Source organism: Panthera uncia, assembly GCF_023721935.1.
Source record: "Panthera uncia isolate 11264 chromosome C1 unlocalized genomic scaffold, Puncia_PCG_1.0 HiC_scaffold_4, whole genome shotgun sequence".
In the NCBI taxonomy this organism is placed as follows: domain Eukaryota; kingdom Metazoa; phylum Chordata; class Mammalia; order Carnivora; family Felidae; genus Panthera; species Panthera uncia.
The window spans coordinates 71302104-71320218 of NW_026057585.1; the positions used below are offsets into that span (position 1 = coordinate 71302104).

Here is an 18115-nt window from a genome sequence, read left to right on the forward strand (position 1 = left end):
GGGGGGTGGGGGTCAGGGACTCACCAAGGCTCACGATCTCCCAGAGGAGGACCCCAAAGGACCAACTGAAATGAGAAGGATGTACTTAGTGATCTTCTAGACCCCGGGGCCCAGCAGTTCAGTGTCCATCTACCCCAAGGGTGCCGCCCCTCCCGCCCCCTGCGTGTGTTTACTCTGCAAGTGTCTGCCTTGGCCAGCTGCCGTCTCTGTCCACTCAAAGTCCTTCATAGCCACTCCCAGGCTCAACATCATCATAGCTAACATTTGTATCACACACTTACTATGGACCAGGCACTCATCATTTAACATATATGTTAATTCATTTAACCCTCACACCAACCTTATGATATAGGTACTATCATTCTCCCCATTCTATAGATGGAGACACTGAGGTACTGAGAGATTAGCTGGCTTTCCCAAGGTCACACGGCTAGTAAATGGTAGAACTGGAATCAAATCCTGACAACTTGATTCCAAAGCCCTTGCTTTTAACTGCCTCTTATGCTGTTGCAACCTCCATGCAGGTGAGACCAGAGTGGGAGTTCTAGTCAGGGGGAGGGGACCTAGGGGGTTTGGGGGCAGAAGCAGGAAGCAGTTGAGTGGTGGTCAGAGGGGCGGTGGGTGTGCTGGACAGTGAGCAAGGCAGGCCAGGCCAAAGGGCTGGTGGTAAATGGGCAGAGCCAGAGCTGGAGGGATGGGCAGGCCAGGTTCCTTGGAAAGAGGAGCAGAGGTGGGCCACGATGGTCATATGGGGGTGAGGAGCACAAAGAGGGGGTCTTGGGGGTTATGGTCTGGTTAGGTCCTCAGGTGGGGATGATACCACCCTTCAGAGACGAAGGTGAGAACATTCCTGGGGTGGTCTTTCCATCCACCTAGGCATTATCCACCAACATTCCCAAACCTCTCCAAGGTATCTCCCAGTCTTTTAGATGAGCACAGCCCTAAACTTCCCTACCCCAATCCTACCACTGAAACACCTTCCAAGACCACACCTCCTTCTAACTAGCACCGCCCCCCCCACCCCCCTCCGCCTTCCTACTAAGATGCTGAGCATCGCCAAGGTATATCCAAGGCACACTTGTGTCACACCTGTGTCACGCGTGGAATATACGTTGGGAATGTCCCAATCGTGCCTTGTACTATCTGAGACATGTCTGAGACGTGTCTACGTTACGTCTGTGTGCATCCCTGCGGACCATAAGCCCTGCTCCTTCTGAGCCCCATACTCACACATCACTCTTGGTGGTGTAGACACTGTAGTTCAGAGACTCAATGGCCATCCAGCGCACGGGGAGACGCCCCTGGGAGAGAGTGGGTTTGAGGGGTTGGGTGAGGAGGAGGGACCGGTGTGTGGAGCTCTGGGGGGCAGGCATGGAACCTGAGGTGGGGGGACTAAGACTTACCATCGTCTTCTTCACATAAACTTCCTCCCCCCGAGAAAGGCCAAAGTCGGCAATCTTGGAGGCCAGGTTCTCCCCAACCAGCACATTTCGGGCAGCCAGGTCCCTGTGGATGAACTGCAGGCACGGTCAGAAGTCAGGGAAGACCGGGGATGAGAAAGGCCAGGACTCCTCGACCAGTGAGGAGTCTGGCCCCACAGCTGGCCCTCCATCCCTGTAAGAGCCCCTCACCCTTCTTCCCAGTCAACCAGGTCTTATCCTGGACCAGCAACTCCTGCCTTAGAAAAGTCACACTGCTGGTTGTCCCTATCTCCCTGTGAGCTGCCCATGGCCAAGCTCAGGCTGCATCCCTCTTCCTGGGACAAGGGTGGGCTTGTCCTTGGTGACCACACCGCATCTCCTTCTCTTCACTTGCTTCCTTCCCGCCCCACCCCGTTTTCCTCTCCCCTCATTGAGGAAAGTGGGGAAGGCCCTCCTCTTGCCCAGAGTGACCTTTCCCTTGAGTCCCAGGTCTTCCCCACAAGGTCCTCCAACCTCCTCAGAGACTTCTCTCCATCAAACCCTCCCTCTCACTGGCCCCTATTCCTCTGCTTCAAAGACCCTCAAAACTCCACTAACTTTAAAATGTCCTTCCTCAGCATCATGCTCGCCTCCTGCTACTGTCCCCTCCTTCCTTCCATTCAAGCGGGATGTCCTCACCCTGGGGCTCGGACCTCCACTCCCTGCTCCACCTCTACCCTGTCCTGGTGGGTCTCACCCACTCCCTCACCATGAGATTCATCCACCATCTGTGGGATGACAGCTTCCAGATTGTTGTTTCTGGCCTAGCTCTTTCTCCCGAGTTCTAGGCTGGCATCTGTAACTGCCAACTCAACATCTCCACCAAGATGTTCCTCCGATGCTTCAAATACAACACCTCCTCCAAACCTGCTTCTCCCCTTGTGCTCTCGCGTACTTAGCCAGGCCAGCAGCTCAGGGTCACATCCTTCTCGGTGCTCCTCGACCCCACATCCAATGACAGCCTGCTGACTCTACCTCCTGCAGTTGACCCAGTGCCCCCTCTGGCACGCCTTCCCTCCCCACACTCACCTGCTTCTCGCTCAGGTACTGCATGCCGTTGGCAGCATCACTGGCAAAGCGCAGCAGCTGCCGGGAGCTGAGAGTGGAGGCAGTTCCGTGTTCCCGGGCAAAGGCTGGGTCCGTCTCCAGGACCCGGCTCTTCCGCAAAAAGTCTAGCAGGTTCCCGTAGGGGGCGTATTCAATAGCGATGTACAAGTAACCTGAGAGGGAAGGAGACAGGTACAGGGTGAAGGTTTCTATGCAGGCAGCCTGTGGGCAGCAGGCACCCAACAGTGGCACACAGGGAGCCTGAAGCTCCGGCAAGCTAGTGACGTGGACAGAGGTGATGGCTGTCGATGGGGTTTTGGAAGAAGGGGCAGGTGATGAGCTGGGGGCTCACCTCGGTTTTCACAAGCCCCCAAGAGGTTGATGATATTGGGGTGATGTCCCAGTTTGCACAGAACTTCCAATTCTCCCGCAAAGTCACGATGGTCATTTTCAGAGGCATACTCTGTGGAAAGAAGCCAATATCACTTTTGCCAGAAATAATTCTGGAGAAGAGACATGGGTAGAGAGGGCTGGGGTCAGTTGCTGGAGGGGGCCAGGTAGGGCCTGGGATCTGTGGGACAAAGGAGGGGGGCAGGCCTGGGGTCAGGGGTCACTCCCAGGGAACCTTTCAGCATCTTGATGGCCGCGTTCATCTTGAGCCCATCCTTCTTGATCATGGCCCGGATGACCTGGCCAAAGTTCCCCTCCCCAATGAGGTCCTCAAAGGTGATGTCTTCCCACTCCAGCACTGGATAACTCAGGGGCTCAGGCTGTGGTTTTGGCCGCCGGGTTAGCGTCAGGGTGCCTGAGCTGAACTGTAGGATGGTTTCTTCACCCTTCATAGGATGGGACAAATGGGCAGACAGTCCATGCAGCAGACACGGGGCCGGCAAAAGGCACAGACAGGCATCAAAGAATAGCCAGACAAATGGAAAGAGACCCACGCAGAGGGCACTCTGGTGGTCAGCCAGGAACAGACATGCAGAAGACACATACTGAGACAGTGTCATAGAAGACGAAGCCATCAGTGGGGCTGCTGGGTGGACAAATGTCCAAGAAGAGAGGTGCAGAAGCCACAGCCTGGGGAGCAGGTAGGTATGTGGGGCTCTGGAAAAACAGGTGTGGGGGGCTTAGGGTTGCTAGAAGCCATGAAGCCATGAGTCAATGGAAAGAGGATATTTCTAAAAATGTTTTAAGTTTATTTATCTACTTTGAGAGAGAGAACTGGGGAGGGGCAGAAAGAGATGGAGAGAGAGAATCCCAAGCAGGCTCCACACTGACAGTGTGGAGCCCGACGCCAGGCCTGATGCGGGGCTCAAACTCATGAATCATGAGATCGTGACCTGAGCTGAAATCCAGAGTCGGGTGCTTAACTGACTGAGCCACCCAGGTGCCCCTACATCTCTAACATTTAGAACAGGAAAGAATTGGAGTGAGCTGTGATGGGAAGTGGTGAGCTTCCCATTGTGCTGATCTCACAGCCAGGCTTTTCTGCCATCAAGGATACTCTGGAGAGGATTCTAGCCTTGGGCAGTGGGCTAGGATACGTTTATTGAGCACCTACTACAGGCTAAGCCCCAAGCTGCTGGGAGTCAGTGGAGGGGTTTTCTCCACAGTGGCAGAAGCAGACCCACTTGGCATCCGTTTATAGCTCTAAAACCACCCAGGAGCTGAAGATAGAAAGACTGTCACAAAGAGGAACATCCACTTCCCCCAACTGTGTAGGAGCTGGGCCACCTGGGCAGGGCAGATGGCAGGAAAACGAAACAGCTGAACGGGACCAAGGGCACTGCCGCTATGAGGACTGGAAGGGGGTTAACACAGACCTGGTGGCGGGGCTCCCTAAGTGAGCTGAAGCTCGGATCCATGGGCGAGGGCAAAGGACACGGGGCACGTGGATTCACCTGAAGCCATCAACCGCCGAGGGCGCACATGTGGCCCAGCAGTGGCACCATATGTAGGCGCGTGCATGCACACGTACCCATCCCACGGAGGAGCACAAGCACGGGGACACACGCATACACAGGTGGGGGTGCCCACAAGTGGATGCACACAGGTACTCCTGCGTGGCGCTCACACACACCTTCATGCAGGCACACGTGGCAGGGCAGATCTCGAAACTAGGATTATATATATATGTATGTTAAAACTCTGCTTTCCCACCTCCTTCCCTCCACATCTGTATTCGTTACCCTTCCCCCACCTTAGCAGCGGCTGGCTTTCTGTGTGCACTGACCTCAGAGGGAGCAGCCTGGAACAAAGAAGCCAATTGAATCTCTGAAGGGAGTTTTTAAAGGCATGGCAGAGACAATAGCCTTGGACACTAGACTTTCTATCACAAGGATCAGCCCTTGAGACAGAAGAGGGTTTTTTTTGTTGGTGGTGGTTTTTGTTTTTTTTTGAAATGTCAGGGCTTGGCTGTAACTATCAAGAGCCCAGGCACGGAGGACCAAGGGCAGAGTTTGGATTAGCAGGGACAGCAGTGGGGGACGGGCAGGTGGGATGGGAGGTGGTAACAAGAGGGGGTGATGCTGGGTCCCTAAAGAGAAGCCAGCACTGCCCCGCACCCCCACCCCAAGTATGGGCCCGCAGGCTGGAGGGGCACAGACCGAGAACAGACAGGTTTATGGTGAGGCCAGGAAGAGAGGAGGCATCACTGCCTTTCCCCGGCAGCAACAGGTGAGCCTTGAGCTGGCACAACTCTGGAGCAGTAGGAACGACTGTGACAGGGGTCGTGACAAAGGGTATGAGGGCCATAGAACATGCTTGCAGGGCACAGGGAGCACCTCAGGGCTCTGAAGTCTCCTGGAGCTGGCCCTGACACTCGCAGACATGGAGGCTGGGACCAGGAACTCACAGTACGAACGGCCTGTTGGCAGGAGGCCACAGAAGGGCTAAGGGCATCAGCCACAAATGTGTGCAGATGGAGGCTGGCTCCCATGTCCAGGAGGGTCTGCTAGGATGGATGCCAGCATGAGGCCCAGGTGTGCCCCTGCCCCCTTCCCACCCCGTGTCAGCACCACGCTACCCAGGCTTATGGCACCTCCAGTGAGAAGCGGGAGGACCCTGAATTAACCGTGGTGAAACATGGACAGAACAGAGTTATTTTGAACCGGCGATATTCACCAGTAACATAAATTGACTTATGAACGCAGTTCAGCTGTAGAAAAATAAAGACAATTATGTTTTGTGCCCTAGAGCACTGCTGAGTGCAGACCCGTGGCTGCAACACAAACACACACACGCGTGCATACACACACACACTCGGGTGTACGGGTACTGTGTGTGCGCAAACGTAGATGGGGGAGTGCACACGTGGGTGGGTACAGGGGACTGACCGATCCTGACTGGTAGGTGAAGGTGCGTCTGCGGTGCGGGCAGCTTTTGCGGATGCACACCAGGGTCAGGAGGGCAGCGAGGATGGTAAGGCAGGTGGCAGACACAGAACCCATTACGGCCAGTACCAGCTGCTGATCTAGGCCCTCTGCAGCCGCTTGGACCTCTTGGACCGGGCCCTCACTCTGCAGCCCTGGACACAATAAGAGGGGCAGATCGTGGGAAGCCTGGGTCAGGGAGGGAGAGGTCAGAGATCCCAGTACCAGGAGGGACGAGGGGTGTCAGGCCGAGGGCCAACGGTCCACTGGAATGACAGGATTTTCCTAGCGCTAGGACAATGGGTCCTAAGAAGGGAAGGGTCAGGGTCCCCGGTACTAGGACTCTCGTCACTTGTCGGGAAGGGCCTTGGGTGTCCTAGCTCCCAAGGCACGAGCTCCTACCGTTACCCAGGGTAGACTCCTCCACGACGCTGCTCCAGTCTCCGGGACCCTGGATACTGGCCCGCACACGGAAGAGGTAGCGTGTGCTGGCGTTGAGGCCACGGACAACGGTGCTTGTCTCCTCAGGCCTGTCCACGTCCATCCACAGGGGGTCGCCTGAGCCCCCAGCCACCTGCACCTCCACGATGTACTTGGATATAGGCCCAGCCGAAGCCTCTGGCCGCTGCCACGTCAGCTGGATCTCAGAGTCTGAGAGGGCCTGGGCATGGAGGTGTCGGGGGGCTGGGGGCCCTGGGGAGGTGGGGATGGGGAAGGCGGGGCTCAGGCAGGAGCAGGGTATGTAGTTCTGGGGTCAGATCCATTCTAGCTGTGTCCCCTGCTCGGTGGACCCCAGAATGGGAGCCACCCTGCCATCCTTTCCCTATGGCTCCCTCCCTTCACCCCCAAGCTTCAGCTTCCTCTTATTCTCCCTCTGTGCCAGGCCCTCCTGGTGTCCTGGATCCTCCCAGGGTGCTGGGCCTTCCCCATGTGCCTTGTGTTCCCCCGATCCCCATGTCCTCCTGGTACACCATATCCTCCCCATGACCTGTTCTCCCTGTAAACCATGGCCTCCCCATCCTTCCCCATCCCATATGCTCCTGCTGACCTACGTCCCCACCAGCCTCCAATATCTGCCCACCCCATGTCCTCCCTGTGTTCACGTCTGCCTGATATCCTGCTTCTCCCTTATGCCCACGTTTTCCACACGTCTTGTGTTCTAGGTCTATCCGCTCTCCTGTAACCTCCCGTGTCCTTACGGGTCTGGCGTTTCCTGTGTCCCGTGTCCTCCCCTCATCCCGAGCCCATAACCCCCTTCCTGAGCATACCAGTGGGGGGCAGAAGCACGCGTGCAGGGGGCGAGGCAGGGCCCAGGAGGGTGCAGTGGTACAGCCGCACATCCAGCTGGTAGTGGGTGCCAGGCGTGAGTCCAGTCAGGAGGGCGGTGCGGGCCTGGGGGGACGAGACGTTCTCCCGCCGCTCCTGTCCCCGTGCCCCATCCCACAGGCGCAGCAGGAAACCATCGCCCACCAGTGGCCCAGGCACCGAGGGTAAGGACCAGCTCACTCGCAACCGGTCAGGGCCCTCCACGTGCCAGCCCTCCAGCCATGGCTGCAGCAAGGGCTCTGGGACCGGAGGTCAGGGGTCAGAACCGTCCAGTGGGTCCTTGGGGCTGGACAGGATAGTGCTCCCCAGGGGACAGGGTGGGACAAACTCCAGTGGGAAAGGCAGGGGCCCCTGGGGGTGGACAAGACATGACAACTGCTGAGTGCATAGGAACAGTAACTCCTGGGGGGACAGGAAGGGATGACTCTTGGCCTCTCACCAGGACAGTCTGTGGTCATGAGGGTGGGAGGCCCCCAGGCCCCCTCCCCTCCTTCCCCTGGCCGGCTCAGCTGTACACGGACACTGTATCCTGTCTTCGGCCTCAGGTTCATTAAAGTCACATTCTCACTGGGGTCCACTGGGGACAGGACACATCATTCAGCCCCCTACCTTTTCCAGAAGCTGCCGTCTTCCCCCCTTTTCGTTCTGTCCTTTCTCATTGTTACCCAACACCCCTGTCCTGCCCCAGCCCCCCTCCCGTCCCCAGCTGTCTCCCTGCTCACCCACAATGGCGGACCAGGCCATGGTGCTGTCCTGGGGCCGGTAGTGCAGGCGGACGGAGGCGATGGGTCCGTCCCCGGAGAAGGAGACCAGTGGGGAGACCACGAGCTGGCGGCTCTGCTTGGCCAGGAGCCGCGGAGCAGTCAGGGGCACTGGGGGCACTGCCAGGAGACCCAAGGTAAGGCAGGGCCCAGACAGCCTGCCCAGTCCTCAGAAAAATAAGAGGACTCTACTCTGGCCAAAGAGATCTCTGGGTCTTGGTTTGGATCAGGGCCCCCTCTAGGCTGGGGAGAGACCAAGTTCAACAGATGACCGGAATGGCCAGCATTCAAGCAGGATAGCATTCTGCCCCCTAAGCAGCTCGGGGCACACAGATCTGGCAATGAGGATGTGAGAGTATCCCCAAAGACATTCAAAGAGGTCTGATATGGCTAGATGGGTTTGGGGGAGTGTATGCTGTCCCTGCAGTGTAGGGGAGACAGAGGGGGCTGAAACCCAAGGCAGGGAGATAACATGGGATCAGCCTACTCTCTGCCCCTCCCCCTATCGTTTGTCACTCTTTTAATTGGGGGGAAAAAAAAGGTAGCTAGTGGTGAAGCACCTGCTCTATCCCAGCTGCTTCCTAGGTACAATATCTACTTCTCACAGCTACTTTTCAGATGGGGCTCTCACCCTGGGTTATGAGAGAAGAAACTGAAGTTCGGAGACATCTACCTTGCCTAAGGACATGCAGCCAGCAGGAATTACAACCAGTGTTTGAACTTGGTCTGTCGGTCAGGCCACCTAGAATCAGCCAATTCTACTGCAAATAGCTTTTGTGTTCCTGCCTGGCTTCCTCATTCCATGGCCAACACACCCTTGTCCTGGCCTTAGCTTTTCTTACCAGATCAGTAGATCAATGCCATGACTGATTCCCTCGCCACTTTCAAACATTTTCCAGACTGATTTTTCTAAGCAGGATGGAAGGACGGGGGAATGGGTAGATGGAAGCGAGGGAGGGCAGGAGGCAGGGCAGAGGATGCGGGGTTGAGAGCTCAGTGGGCGGGGAGGAACGGTGGTGTCTGACAGAAATGAGCACATCATGAGGAGGTGAGATGAAGGTTGGGTTTGGATCTGTGGAGCCCCCTGTGCCTAGGGCTGTCCAGGAAGTGGATGGAGATGAAGTGGGCCCTTGAATCATACACCAGGGAACTTCCACGCTGACTTCAGAGCCAGAACCCCACTTCTGGAGGTCCCACCAAATGGGTCTGGAGCTCAGGAGAGTGGTCTAGCCTGCAGATCAAGCCTGGGCATTGCCAGAGAACAGCTGAAACTTGGGAGAGGACCCTTTAAGAATCATGACAATAAATGCTAACATTTATCCAGCACAGGCCCTGTGTTAGGCACTGTGCTAAGGGCTTAAACGCATCATCTAACTTAAATGCAACTTAAATGCATTAAAGGTATCATCTAACTTGCTTCACAGCAATCCTAGCTAGTGTAACGCTGATGTCCTCACTGTAGAGAGAAATAAGCGGTGAGGGACTAAGCAGCTGGCTTAAGGCGACGGAGCCAGGGATTTGTGGGGAGGATTTGAACCCATGTTGCCTAGGTCAGATGCCTGGGGAGAAGACACAGGCTGAAGGTGGAGCCTGGCCACACTGATGTTTCCTGCTGGTGGGGCAGCCACAAAGTTGCGGGAGGGGTGGCGGTGAGCCAGTGGGAAGGAAGAGGAAGATGAGGGAGGTCTGGGCTTCTGTTACAGGGGTGGGCTGTCAGGAGCAGAGGGCAAGAGGAGCCAGGGGACACCTGGGTGGCTCAGTCAGTTAAGCGTCTGTCTGACTCTCGATTTCGGCTCAGGTCGTGATCTCACAATTCGTGAGACTGAGCCCCTTTGAGCGCCGCATCGGGCTCTGCACTGACAGCACAGGGCCTACTGGGGATTCTCTCTCTCCCTCTCTCTCTGCCTCTCCCCACCTCTCTCAAAATAAATAAATTAAAAAAAAGAAAAGAGAAGCCAGGGCTTATGATGCTGGAGAAGGTGAAGAGACACCTGAGCTGGGCTGGATGGCTCCACTCTGGGCCATCCTGGGCACTCCCTCCCTACTCACTGGGGAAACCCTATGCAGCTCCTCTGGGCAGCAGGTTACCTTCTGAGTTTGGGCGTCCCATGTGCTCCCCTGTCCTGGCACTGAGAGCCCTGGGGTATGACTCAGAGCAGGAAGCAGCATCCCAGAGGCAGAGCTAAAGAGATGCTGCGTGCAGGGGCTGTGAAGAGGTGGAGAGGGCCAGCATGGCCAGGCAGGAGGGTATCCCGTTTCTAGGGCATGGGATGTCCTTTCCAGATAGCACTGAGCTGTGTTCCTGCTCTGACACTGCCCAGCCCAGACCTCTTCTTTGCTTGGTCCTGGGCTGTGACCTTAGATGTCCTCTCCCTTCCTGCTACGATGCCCAGTCTTAGCGGCATCACCTAGTGCCCACTCTGCCCACTGCCCATCCTCCATGGCCCCAGGACATCACTGACCTTTGACGTTAACCCTGAAACGTCGGCTGTCTTGGCCACCAGACGTAGACACACGGCACTCCCAGAGCCCACTGTCCCCGAGGGCCAAGCGAGGCACCTCGAACTCAGCTGTGGTCCTATTTGGCTCCACAATGGCCTTGGTGGACTGAGAGAGACAGGGAAAGGGGGCAGACCACAGAGAATGTGCACCCATGTGACAGATGTGGGGACGGATGAGGGGACAGAAGACCAGTGGTAGTTTCTGAGCAATTAGCCTGACCCTATCTGACCTGTGGTCGGGCCAGCGGGTAGCGCCTAGAGAAAGCCCTGAGGGGTCAGGGGTCTGAGGGAGCAACCGTGAGGCTGGCGGGATGGGGGGCCTGGGGTCAAGGGCGGGGGGCTGACCAGGAGGACTGTGCCGTCCGGCTTTCGGAGCTCCATGCTGCCCCGCACTGGGAAGGGGTTCCCTGCGGCCGCACAGTTGATCCGGGGCGTCGTCTCCAAGTTGAACTCCAGCTCCGAGGCCACATCCAGGATCTGGGGGATCCGGTCTAGGGAGAGGAAGGACACATGCTGGAGCCCCCGTGAGGCAGACGCCGACCACCAGGGTGCCCCTGGTCGTGTGACCTGCATCTTGGCAGAGGCATCACCATCGCCTCGGTCGCTCAAGGCTCTCTGCCAGCAGAGTCCTACAGGGCCCTGGCACCCCACCTCTGGTCAGCCGCAGGGTCTACCTCCTGCACCCCCGACCTGATATCCTCTCTCAGCCAAAGCAGGCCCCTCGCCGGACTCACAGTCCAAACACCGGTTCAGGCCTCACTCGCTTCTGGGCTCTGTTACAGACCCTCTGGGGTCTCCTGCCTCCACTCCCCACCCAGCTGCCTGGGTCCTCTCTCACAGCAAGCTGACTGCCTTCTGCCTCTTCAGCAATTCCCTCCTGCCCCTGTCATGGTAGCCTGCCGTTCCAAGTCCCCGAGGCTTGACTCCTCTGACCACTCCCCCAACCCCCTCCTCCTCCCCCCGCCCCTCGTACTCCACCGTCCTGGTACCGGACCCTGAGTCTTCAGCCCCCAGGCCTCTGCCCGTGCTCCTTCCCCAGCCATGTGGCTCTCATCCTTATACCCCATCTCAGATCTCACCTCTTCCCCGAAGCCCCCTCCGAAACTCAGCCTGGCCAGGGGCCTCCTCTTGGCCCTCCCCCCAAGTCTCGGCTGCAGCCCATCCCCGTGTGGGTGATGTGGGCTGGGCACTGAGAACTTTTCCTGGACCGTGAGCTTCCTGAGGGCGGGACCTTGAGCCAGGGAGAGGTGTCTGGTGAAGGTTGACTTGTTTTGACGGATCATACCGGATTTCTCACAGTGCATTCCATGCCATCCGGAGGGGCACACGCAGCCGCTGAAGCGGTCACAGGTCCCGCCATTCTGACACTGGCACTGGAGGCGGCAATCTGCCCCAAAGTGGCCAGGGGTACAGGCTGGGAACAGAGGGGTTGTGGTTAGAGGGACATAGGCCAGGGGCAATGAGGGCACAGCTGGGGCCTGGGTGATGCCAGGCTGGGTGGAGAGGGCACGGGTGTGTCAACGAGAGCCAAAGGGGAGGGTCCAGGTCTAGCATGTGGCTGGCTCTCCGGGTCAGGGACTGTGGCTGGCAGGTCAGTCCATACCTTCCTGGCACTGGTGTCCTTTCCAGCCAGATCCACAAGAACAGCCATAGGGGTCTGGGAGGCAGAAGGTGAGACCCCGGCAGCCCGATGTGCCTGGACACTGCTCCTGGCAGCTCTGCCCAAAACGGCCCTCTCTGCAGGCTAGAAACCAGACATGTGGGCACGGGGTCCACTGTCGGGCCTCAAAGTCCAGGTCCTGCCGGGCATTCTCACCACCCATGCTCTTGGTTCAAGAATCTTCCCCCGGACAGGCACCCTCTCCCGCCGAGGTCCTAGCTCCCCATCCTCCTTACCTTGCTCACAGCGGGTACCCGTGAATCCAGGGGGGCACACACACTCGCCATCCAGGTCATGGCAGACACCTCCATGCAGGCAGCCTGGGCATTCCTTGGTACAGTCTGGTCCCCAGCGCCCTGCCCCACAGCCTAAAGGAATGTGCTCTCAGCCAGTTGCTGTCACCCACCTACCGGTGCTGCCGAGGACTGAGGCAGCCCTGGCGGCCCACAGGAAGTGACCACGGGGCTCCCAGCCTCCCATGCCACCCGCCACCTCTGCCCTCTGCTCCTAACCCCGCACGATGAGCCGGAAGAAGGCGCTGCCTAGGGGGCTGGCTTCCAGGTAGGTGGCACTGTAGATGCCACTCGACGGTGGCTGCACATTTGGGAGCTGCAGCAGGAACCGCCCATCTTGGGCCTCATGCCAGTCCAGGGTATAGAAGTAGGATCCTGGAGGCATAAATGGGTCAGGGGCCTCAGCGCCGGTGACAGCCAGTGCCCAGGACACGTCAGTGTGAGCCTCGTACAAGTGGCCAGAACTGGGCCGAGGCACCAGCCAGGATCTGTCCCCAAGCCAGAAAGTTGGCATACATCCTCTGCTCTATGCTCTACCAACCCCCAGTAGGTCACCAGGTCCTGCTCAGTCTGGCTCCTCCTCATCTCCTAAAGCAGTCCAGTTCTTTCCACACTCAAGGCCACCACCACCACCACGGCCTTCCAGGCAGTCTCTCTGCCTCCATCCCCGCCCCCCGCTTTCCTAGTCATCCTTCACTCAGCAGCCAGTGGGATTTTCCCCAACAGAAGCCTCTGCAGCACCCCCTGCTCAGACTCCTCCCTGGTTATTGGCTCCTTAGCACATGGTGTTCACCAGTCTGGCCACCGCTTGGCCCTTTGGCCTCATACCTCTCCACACCCTGCCTGATTCCTAACATTCCTGAGTTCTGGAACTGCTGGTTTCTCTCCTAGAAACACTATGGTATCTTGGCACTTCCTGCCTTTGCTCTTAGCCAGTCCTCCTCCTGGAATGTCCTTTCCTCCTCCTTTGTGTGGCTAATTCTCATGTCTCCTTCTAGGCACAGTTCAAAGGTTATCTACTTAGAGACTTCTCCCAGAAGCCTCTTCCTCCAGGACCTGCAGACCCAAATACTAGAATCCCTCTCCCTGTCCCACCTCCTTTTTGCCTCTTTGCCCAGGACTGGACTGTAGGGAGCCCAGGTCTACTTGACTCTCTCAGACCTCTCATTAGTTTAGGGGGCCTGGTGCTCAGGAGGCAAACCCCTTGGCCCAAGGGAAGGGTCCTCTTCCCTCAGGAGCCCAGGGAGGAGCCAAAAGGCAGCCAGAGGGCTGTGGGTCTGAGGGCTAAGTCTTTGGGGCCACACAGAATATCGGCTTCCTCCCATGGGGTGGCCAGAGGGCCTGATAGGACCAGGGTGGGGGCAATCCTGGGCCGAGTTACCAGTTCTCTTCTTCCCCTTGGGGATTGCTGCTCCCCGCCAGGTGAGCAATGTGACAGCATCTGCTAACTCCTGGGGGAGAGTCAAAGGTGAGGATTTAACACAATGCTGATTTGGGTGTAACAGGGAAGAAGGCAGCCAACCCCAAGGCTGCCAGTCCTCTGGGTGCAAGAGGAGGAGAACAGCCCAGAGCTAAAGAGATGGGCACAGGCGCTTATCAAGGACCTGATCCAGGGCAGAGGTTGGTGGGGGAGAGGGTAACAGGTGTTTCATGCTGAAAGCTGTGTAAGTGGCTAACGCTGGGAAGGCTGAGGGCATGGAGGTGTTCAGGCAGGTAGGTTTACCTGCCCAACCCGTTCAGACACCCCTCTCACCGTTGCTCTTCCAAATCACATCTGTCTGCTTCTCCTTGTGCACAAGTGCGGCAAGCACGGCCGTGTCGCCTTTGTTCACCGTGTGTGTGACCTTGTCCGGGAGCAGGTGCGCTGCGAGATGGAGGGTGAGGTCAGAGGTCAACGGCGCCCCCCCCTCCAGTCCCCGTCCCCGCCCACGGGGCCTGACTCACCTCCCGGGCTGTTGTGCACGTAGAGGACGCGCGTGCGCCCCGCGCCGCCCACGCACGAGAAGACGCCCACCAGGTCCGAGGGCTGCGAGAAGCCGCGCAGCGTGATGCGGTGCGAGCCGTTGCGCACCAGGTGCGGGGGCTGCGCGGGCCGCGGGGTGCGCACGATGCGGTCGTCCTTCTCCAGCAGCAGAGGGGGACCCCAGGCGTCGGCACCCCGGCCCGGCCCGGCCTCCCCGGACACGCAGGTCAGGAAGAAGCGCCGGGGCTCGACGAGGCGCAGGTCGGCCAGCAGCGTCAGGTCCACCGCGGCGCCTGCGGCGGGGACGCCAAGTCCGCCGTCCGACGGGGTCCCCGTCCCGCCCCGCGCTCCGCCGAGCGTTTCCCTCCCCTCCCTTCCTCTTTCCCGCCGGCGCACTGGCCCCTTCCCCCGCCCCCAGGTCTCTTCGTCCTAAAATCGAAACAAAGCCTCTTCTCTGGCCTCCTCGTGCCCCCCCCCCGCCCCCTTCTCCTGCCAGATGGCTGCCCTTTGCGGCCCAGCTTCGGAAAGAATGATCTATGCTCTCTGTCTCCGTTTCCTCACTTTTTAATTCCCTGGCAGCCCCCTTGAGTCCGGACCTGCCTCAAGCTGTTCCGCGTAGGGCAGCCGCTCTCCCTGCCCCCCACCAGAGGGTGCGGGCCAGGAGAGGCATGGAGAACAGAATCGCCTTGGAGAAAGCCCTCCCTTCCTCTGCAGACATCTAGACAGGCTTGTGGGGCTGGGCTTTAAGGTGGGGTCTAAGGGAGAGGTGGACTTCTGCAGCCGGGTGGTTGCGGGGCAGAAAGGAAGGGAGCCCCTCCTTTTCGGCCCCTGCCTGGTAACCGCCAAGTAATTAGCTAGTTTAAATGCCACTTAGCTTATCAATTAATATTCTTCCAAAGCCTACCACGAATAAATGGAGTTAGCATTTACTGACCGCCCACCATATGCCGGAGCACCTGTTTCCCATTGGATCTTCACATCCCCCTGGTGAAATTGATGTCTTTCCATTTACAGACGAGGGTAATAGTAATTATTCTACAGGCTTCCTGGAGCAAGCTCATCTCCTCCCCTGGCTGTAACTATCACCTCTGAGTCAACAACCCTGGGACAGCCTGTCCGCTTGGGCCTGCGTTTCTGTCAGCTCTCCCCAATACTGCTTCTCCCTCGTGCTCCCTGACTCAACAGATGGCACCAATCACCTGAGACACGAACTTTGTGGAGTCCTCTCATGTCCTTACTTTCATGATAATGCTCACTGGAGGCCAATTATATGCCAGGCATTTCATGTTTTCTCATTTTATCACAACTATTGTGGGTCATGGGTGTTATTACTCCACTTTTATAGCCAGTGAAGGAAGCCTCAGAGACGCCACTTGCCCAAGGGCATACAATTAATAACTGGCAGAGCCGGGCTGCCTGACTGTAAACTCCACACCTCTAAGCGGGATGCCGGCTGCCGCAATCAGTCGCAAGATTCTGCAGATTCCATTTCCTTAAAGCCTCTTGACTTCACCCCCGTCTCTCAGCCCACCCTTGTTTAGCCCTCACCCTTACTGACCCGGATCATCCCAATAGCTATACTCCTCCTTCCCCAACTCATCCTCTAAAGTGATCCATCTAAGACCTTGTGACTGCCTGGTCTGCAACCCTCCCACGGCTCCCCACTGCTCTCAGGATACAGGGCATGCCCTTGAGCCCCTCTTTGCTCACACTCTGCCCCTCCTGCTGAGTTCCCTCCACGAAACTTCTCTCGCATGCACTTCCATCTCTCTGAGACTTGCAGCTACTGTTCTGGCTGCCTGGAGTGAAGGCCACTGCTCTTAGTGAAGGCTTTGTGGACTCCCTTGTCATCTATTGCCCTCAAGCAGAGTAGCTGACTCCTTCTCAGTGCTCCTGTGGAGCTACTTGTGTCTGTCTCTATCCTTCACCCCATGTCCCACATCCCCGACTACCACTCAAAGACAGTCTTTGCATTCTAATGCTCTTTGGCCATAAGTGAAGGAATCAGCTACTACTTATTCAGAAGTCCTTACCTAACAATTGGGCATTGGGCGCTGTGCATAAATTACCTCATTTAAACCCCATGACAGCCATAGGAGGTCGGCATCATATAATCTGTTGTATAGACCTGGAAGCTGTCTGCCTTTCAACCAATGGCCCGTAGCACAGCTCCTGGAATATTGTTGGTGCTAGATAAATGTTTGTCAAATGAATAATTGAATGACTCCAACACACTGAAGCAACATATGAGCACCCACTGAAAACTTCAGGGCCCCCATCGGCCCTGCTGCTCTTTACTGATCCTAAAATCTAACTCAGTCAATAGCTGCTCTACTCCCAGTTCTAGGCTACAATGGTTTCTAGTGCCTGCCTGGGTTTTAGAGGCCTTGATCCCACTTTCTAGCTGATTGGGGAGCGGATGAAGGTGATGACAGTGACGATAAGGTTTCCTAGGGGAAAATCAGGGCTTTGGGGGCTGGGGGGCGTGGAGTGGCTTGGGGGAGACTTACCAACATGAGAAGCCAGAAGGAGGTTGGGGAGCAGCAAAAGGGGCCCCAGCCAGACCATACTCTGGAGGCTGACCAGGCCGGCCAGGACAAGCGGGGCCTCCGGTCAGCTATTCTGGGTCTGGCTGGTCAGCCTGTACTGATTAGTTTGTGTTGGTGCCGGGGAGGAAGAGGAAATGAGGTGGCTTGGGTGGGAGGATGGCAGGGAAGGGGTGGGGAGGACTTATCCTGCTTCTGCACATCCCCCCCCCCAGTCTGGCCCCCCCAAGGCTGGGGATGGGTGTGGCCTGGAAGGCCCTGGAATGGGGTCACTTGAGGTGGGGGAGAGTTGTAAGGACAGACCTAGGGACTGTTGGACCGATTTCCCATCTCCTCTTCTCCCTCTGGTCCTCAGTCTTGTAAGCAGGCAGGAGGCAGGAGGCAGGAAAGGGAGGAAGCCAGTGGCTTCCGCCTATTGAGGAGGGATGGGGGGAGGATATTGTTCTAGGGTCTCCCCTCCCCCCCAGCACATACACACAATACAGCCCAGGCAATTCCTCACGTATGTGCCCAGGACACAGTTACATGGGTGTCCCGGAGAGCCGTTCACAGGTGTAAAAGTGGACAAAGGAACACAAGGACTCCCACTCAGGGCAAGAAAGGCGCTTCGACTCTATCTTGTGTATGTAGAGTGGACGAGTTTTTCCTTCCAGGTTCTTTGGCTGTTCTAATAATTGATATGAGACAGATTAACGGGACAAAAAAGTTTAATAACATGGATAGCTCTTGTATACACAGGAGTGAAGGGGTTCAGAACAAGTCTTCCTGCAATATGCCTCCTTGGCATGAAGAATATTTTGAGCTAAAAATATTTAAGACCCAGCAGATTCGGACAGCTCCCTTTCAACTGCCTGAATTTATATTGGAAAGGGTGCCTGTACCAGGAAGAAAGCTGCTAGCAGAGATTCATTTTTTCTTTATTTTTAATGTTTATTTTTGAGAGAGAGAGAGAGAGAGATAAGGTGAGCAGGGAGAGAGAGAGAGGAGACACAGAATCCGAAGCAGGCTCCAGGCTCTGAGCTGTCAGCAAAGGGCCCGAAACGGGGCTCGAACTCACGGACCGCGAGATCATGACCTGGGCTGCAGCCAAACGCTTAACTGACTGAACCACCCAGGCGCCCCGACAGAGATTCCTTTTTGCCTAAGAAACTTAACTGCGTAACAGGCCACCCTTGTTTTAAAAT

The 18115-nt window shown here is 57.1% G+C and overlaps 1 protein-coding gene across 1 annotated transcript in view; it reads right to left on the reverse strand.

The window, feature by feature from the left end:
• The window catches only part of TIE1 (tyrosine kinase with immunoglobulin like and EGF like domains 1), an 18390-nt gene extending 1364 nt beyond the window's left edge, over window positions 1-17026 (reverse strand). The window contains exons 1-20 of the mRNA XM_049618876.1: window positions 16896-17026; window positions 14367-14678; window positions 14176-14286; window positions 12642-12797; window positions 12366-12497; window positions 12073-12213; window positions 11755-11883; window positions 10815-10960; window positions 10431-10575; window positions 7930-8088; window positions 7647-7784; window positions 7150-7446; window positions 6284-6574; window positions 5846-6036; window positions 3133-3343; window positions 2860-2970; window positions 2490-2680; window positions 1404-1517; window positions 1231-1301; window positions 25-65 (exon numbers count right to left, since the gene is read on the reverse strand). Coding sequence (XP_049474833.1) covers window positions 25-65; window positions 1231-1301; window positions 1404-1517; window positions 2490-2680; window positions 2860-2970; window positions 3133-3343; window positions 5846-6036; window positions 6284-6574; window positions 7150-7446; window positions 7647-7784; window positions 7930-8088; window positions 10431-10575; window positions 10815-10960; window positions 11755-11883; window positions 12073-12213; window positions 12366-12497; window positions 12642-12797; window positions 14176-14286; window positions 14367-14678; window positions 16896-16953 — 3145 coding nt within the window. The 5' untranslated portion in view covers window positions 16954-17026. The remainder of the gene's footprint in view (window positions 1-24; window positions 66-1230; window positions 1302-1403; window positions 1518-2489; window positions 2681-2859; window positions 2971-3132; window positions 3344-5845; window positions 6037-6283; window positions 6575-7149; window positions 7447-7646; window positions 7785-7929; window positions 8089-10430; window positions 10576-10814; window positions 10961-11754; window positions 11884-12072; window positions 12214-12365; window positions 12498-12641; window positions 12798-14175; window positions 14287-14366; window positions 14679-16895) is intronic.
• Between the last annotated feature and the right edge of the window lie 1089 nt (window positions 17027-18115).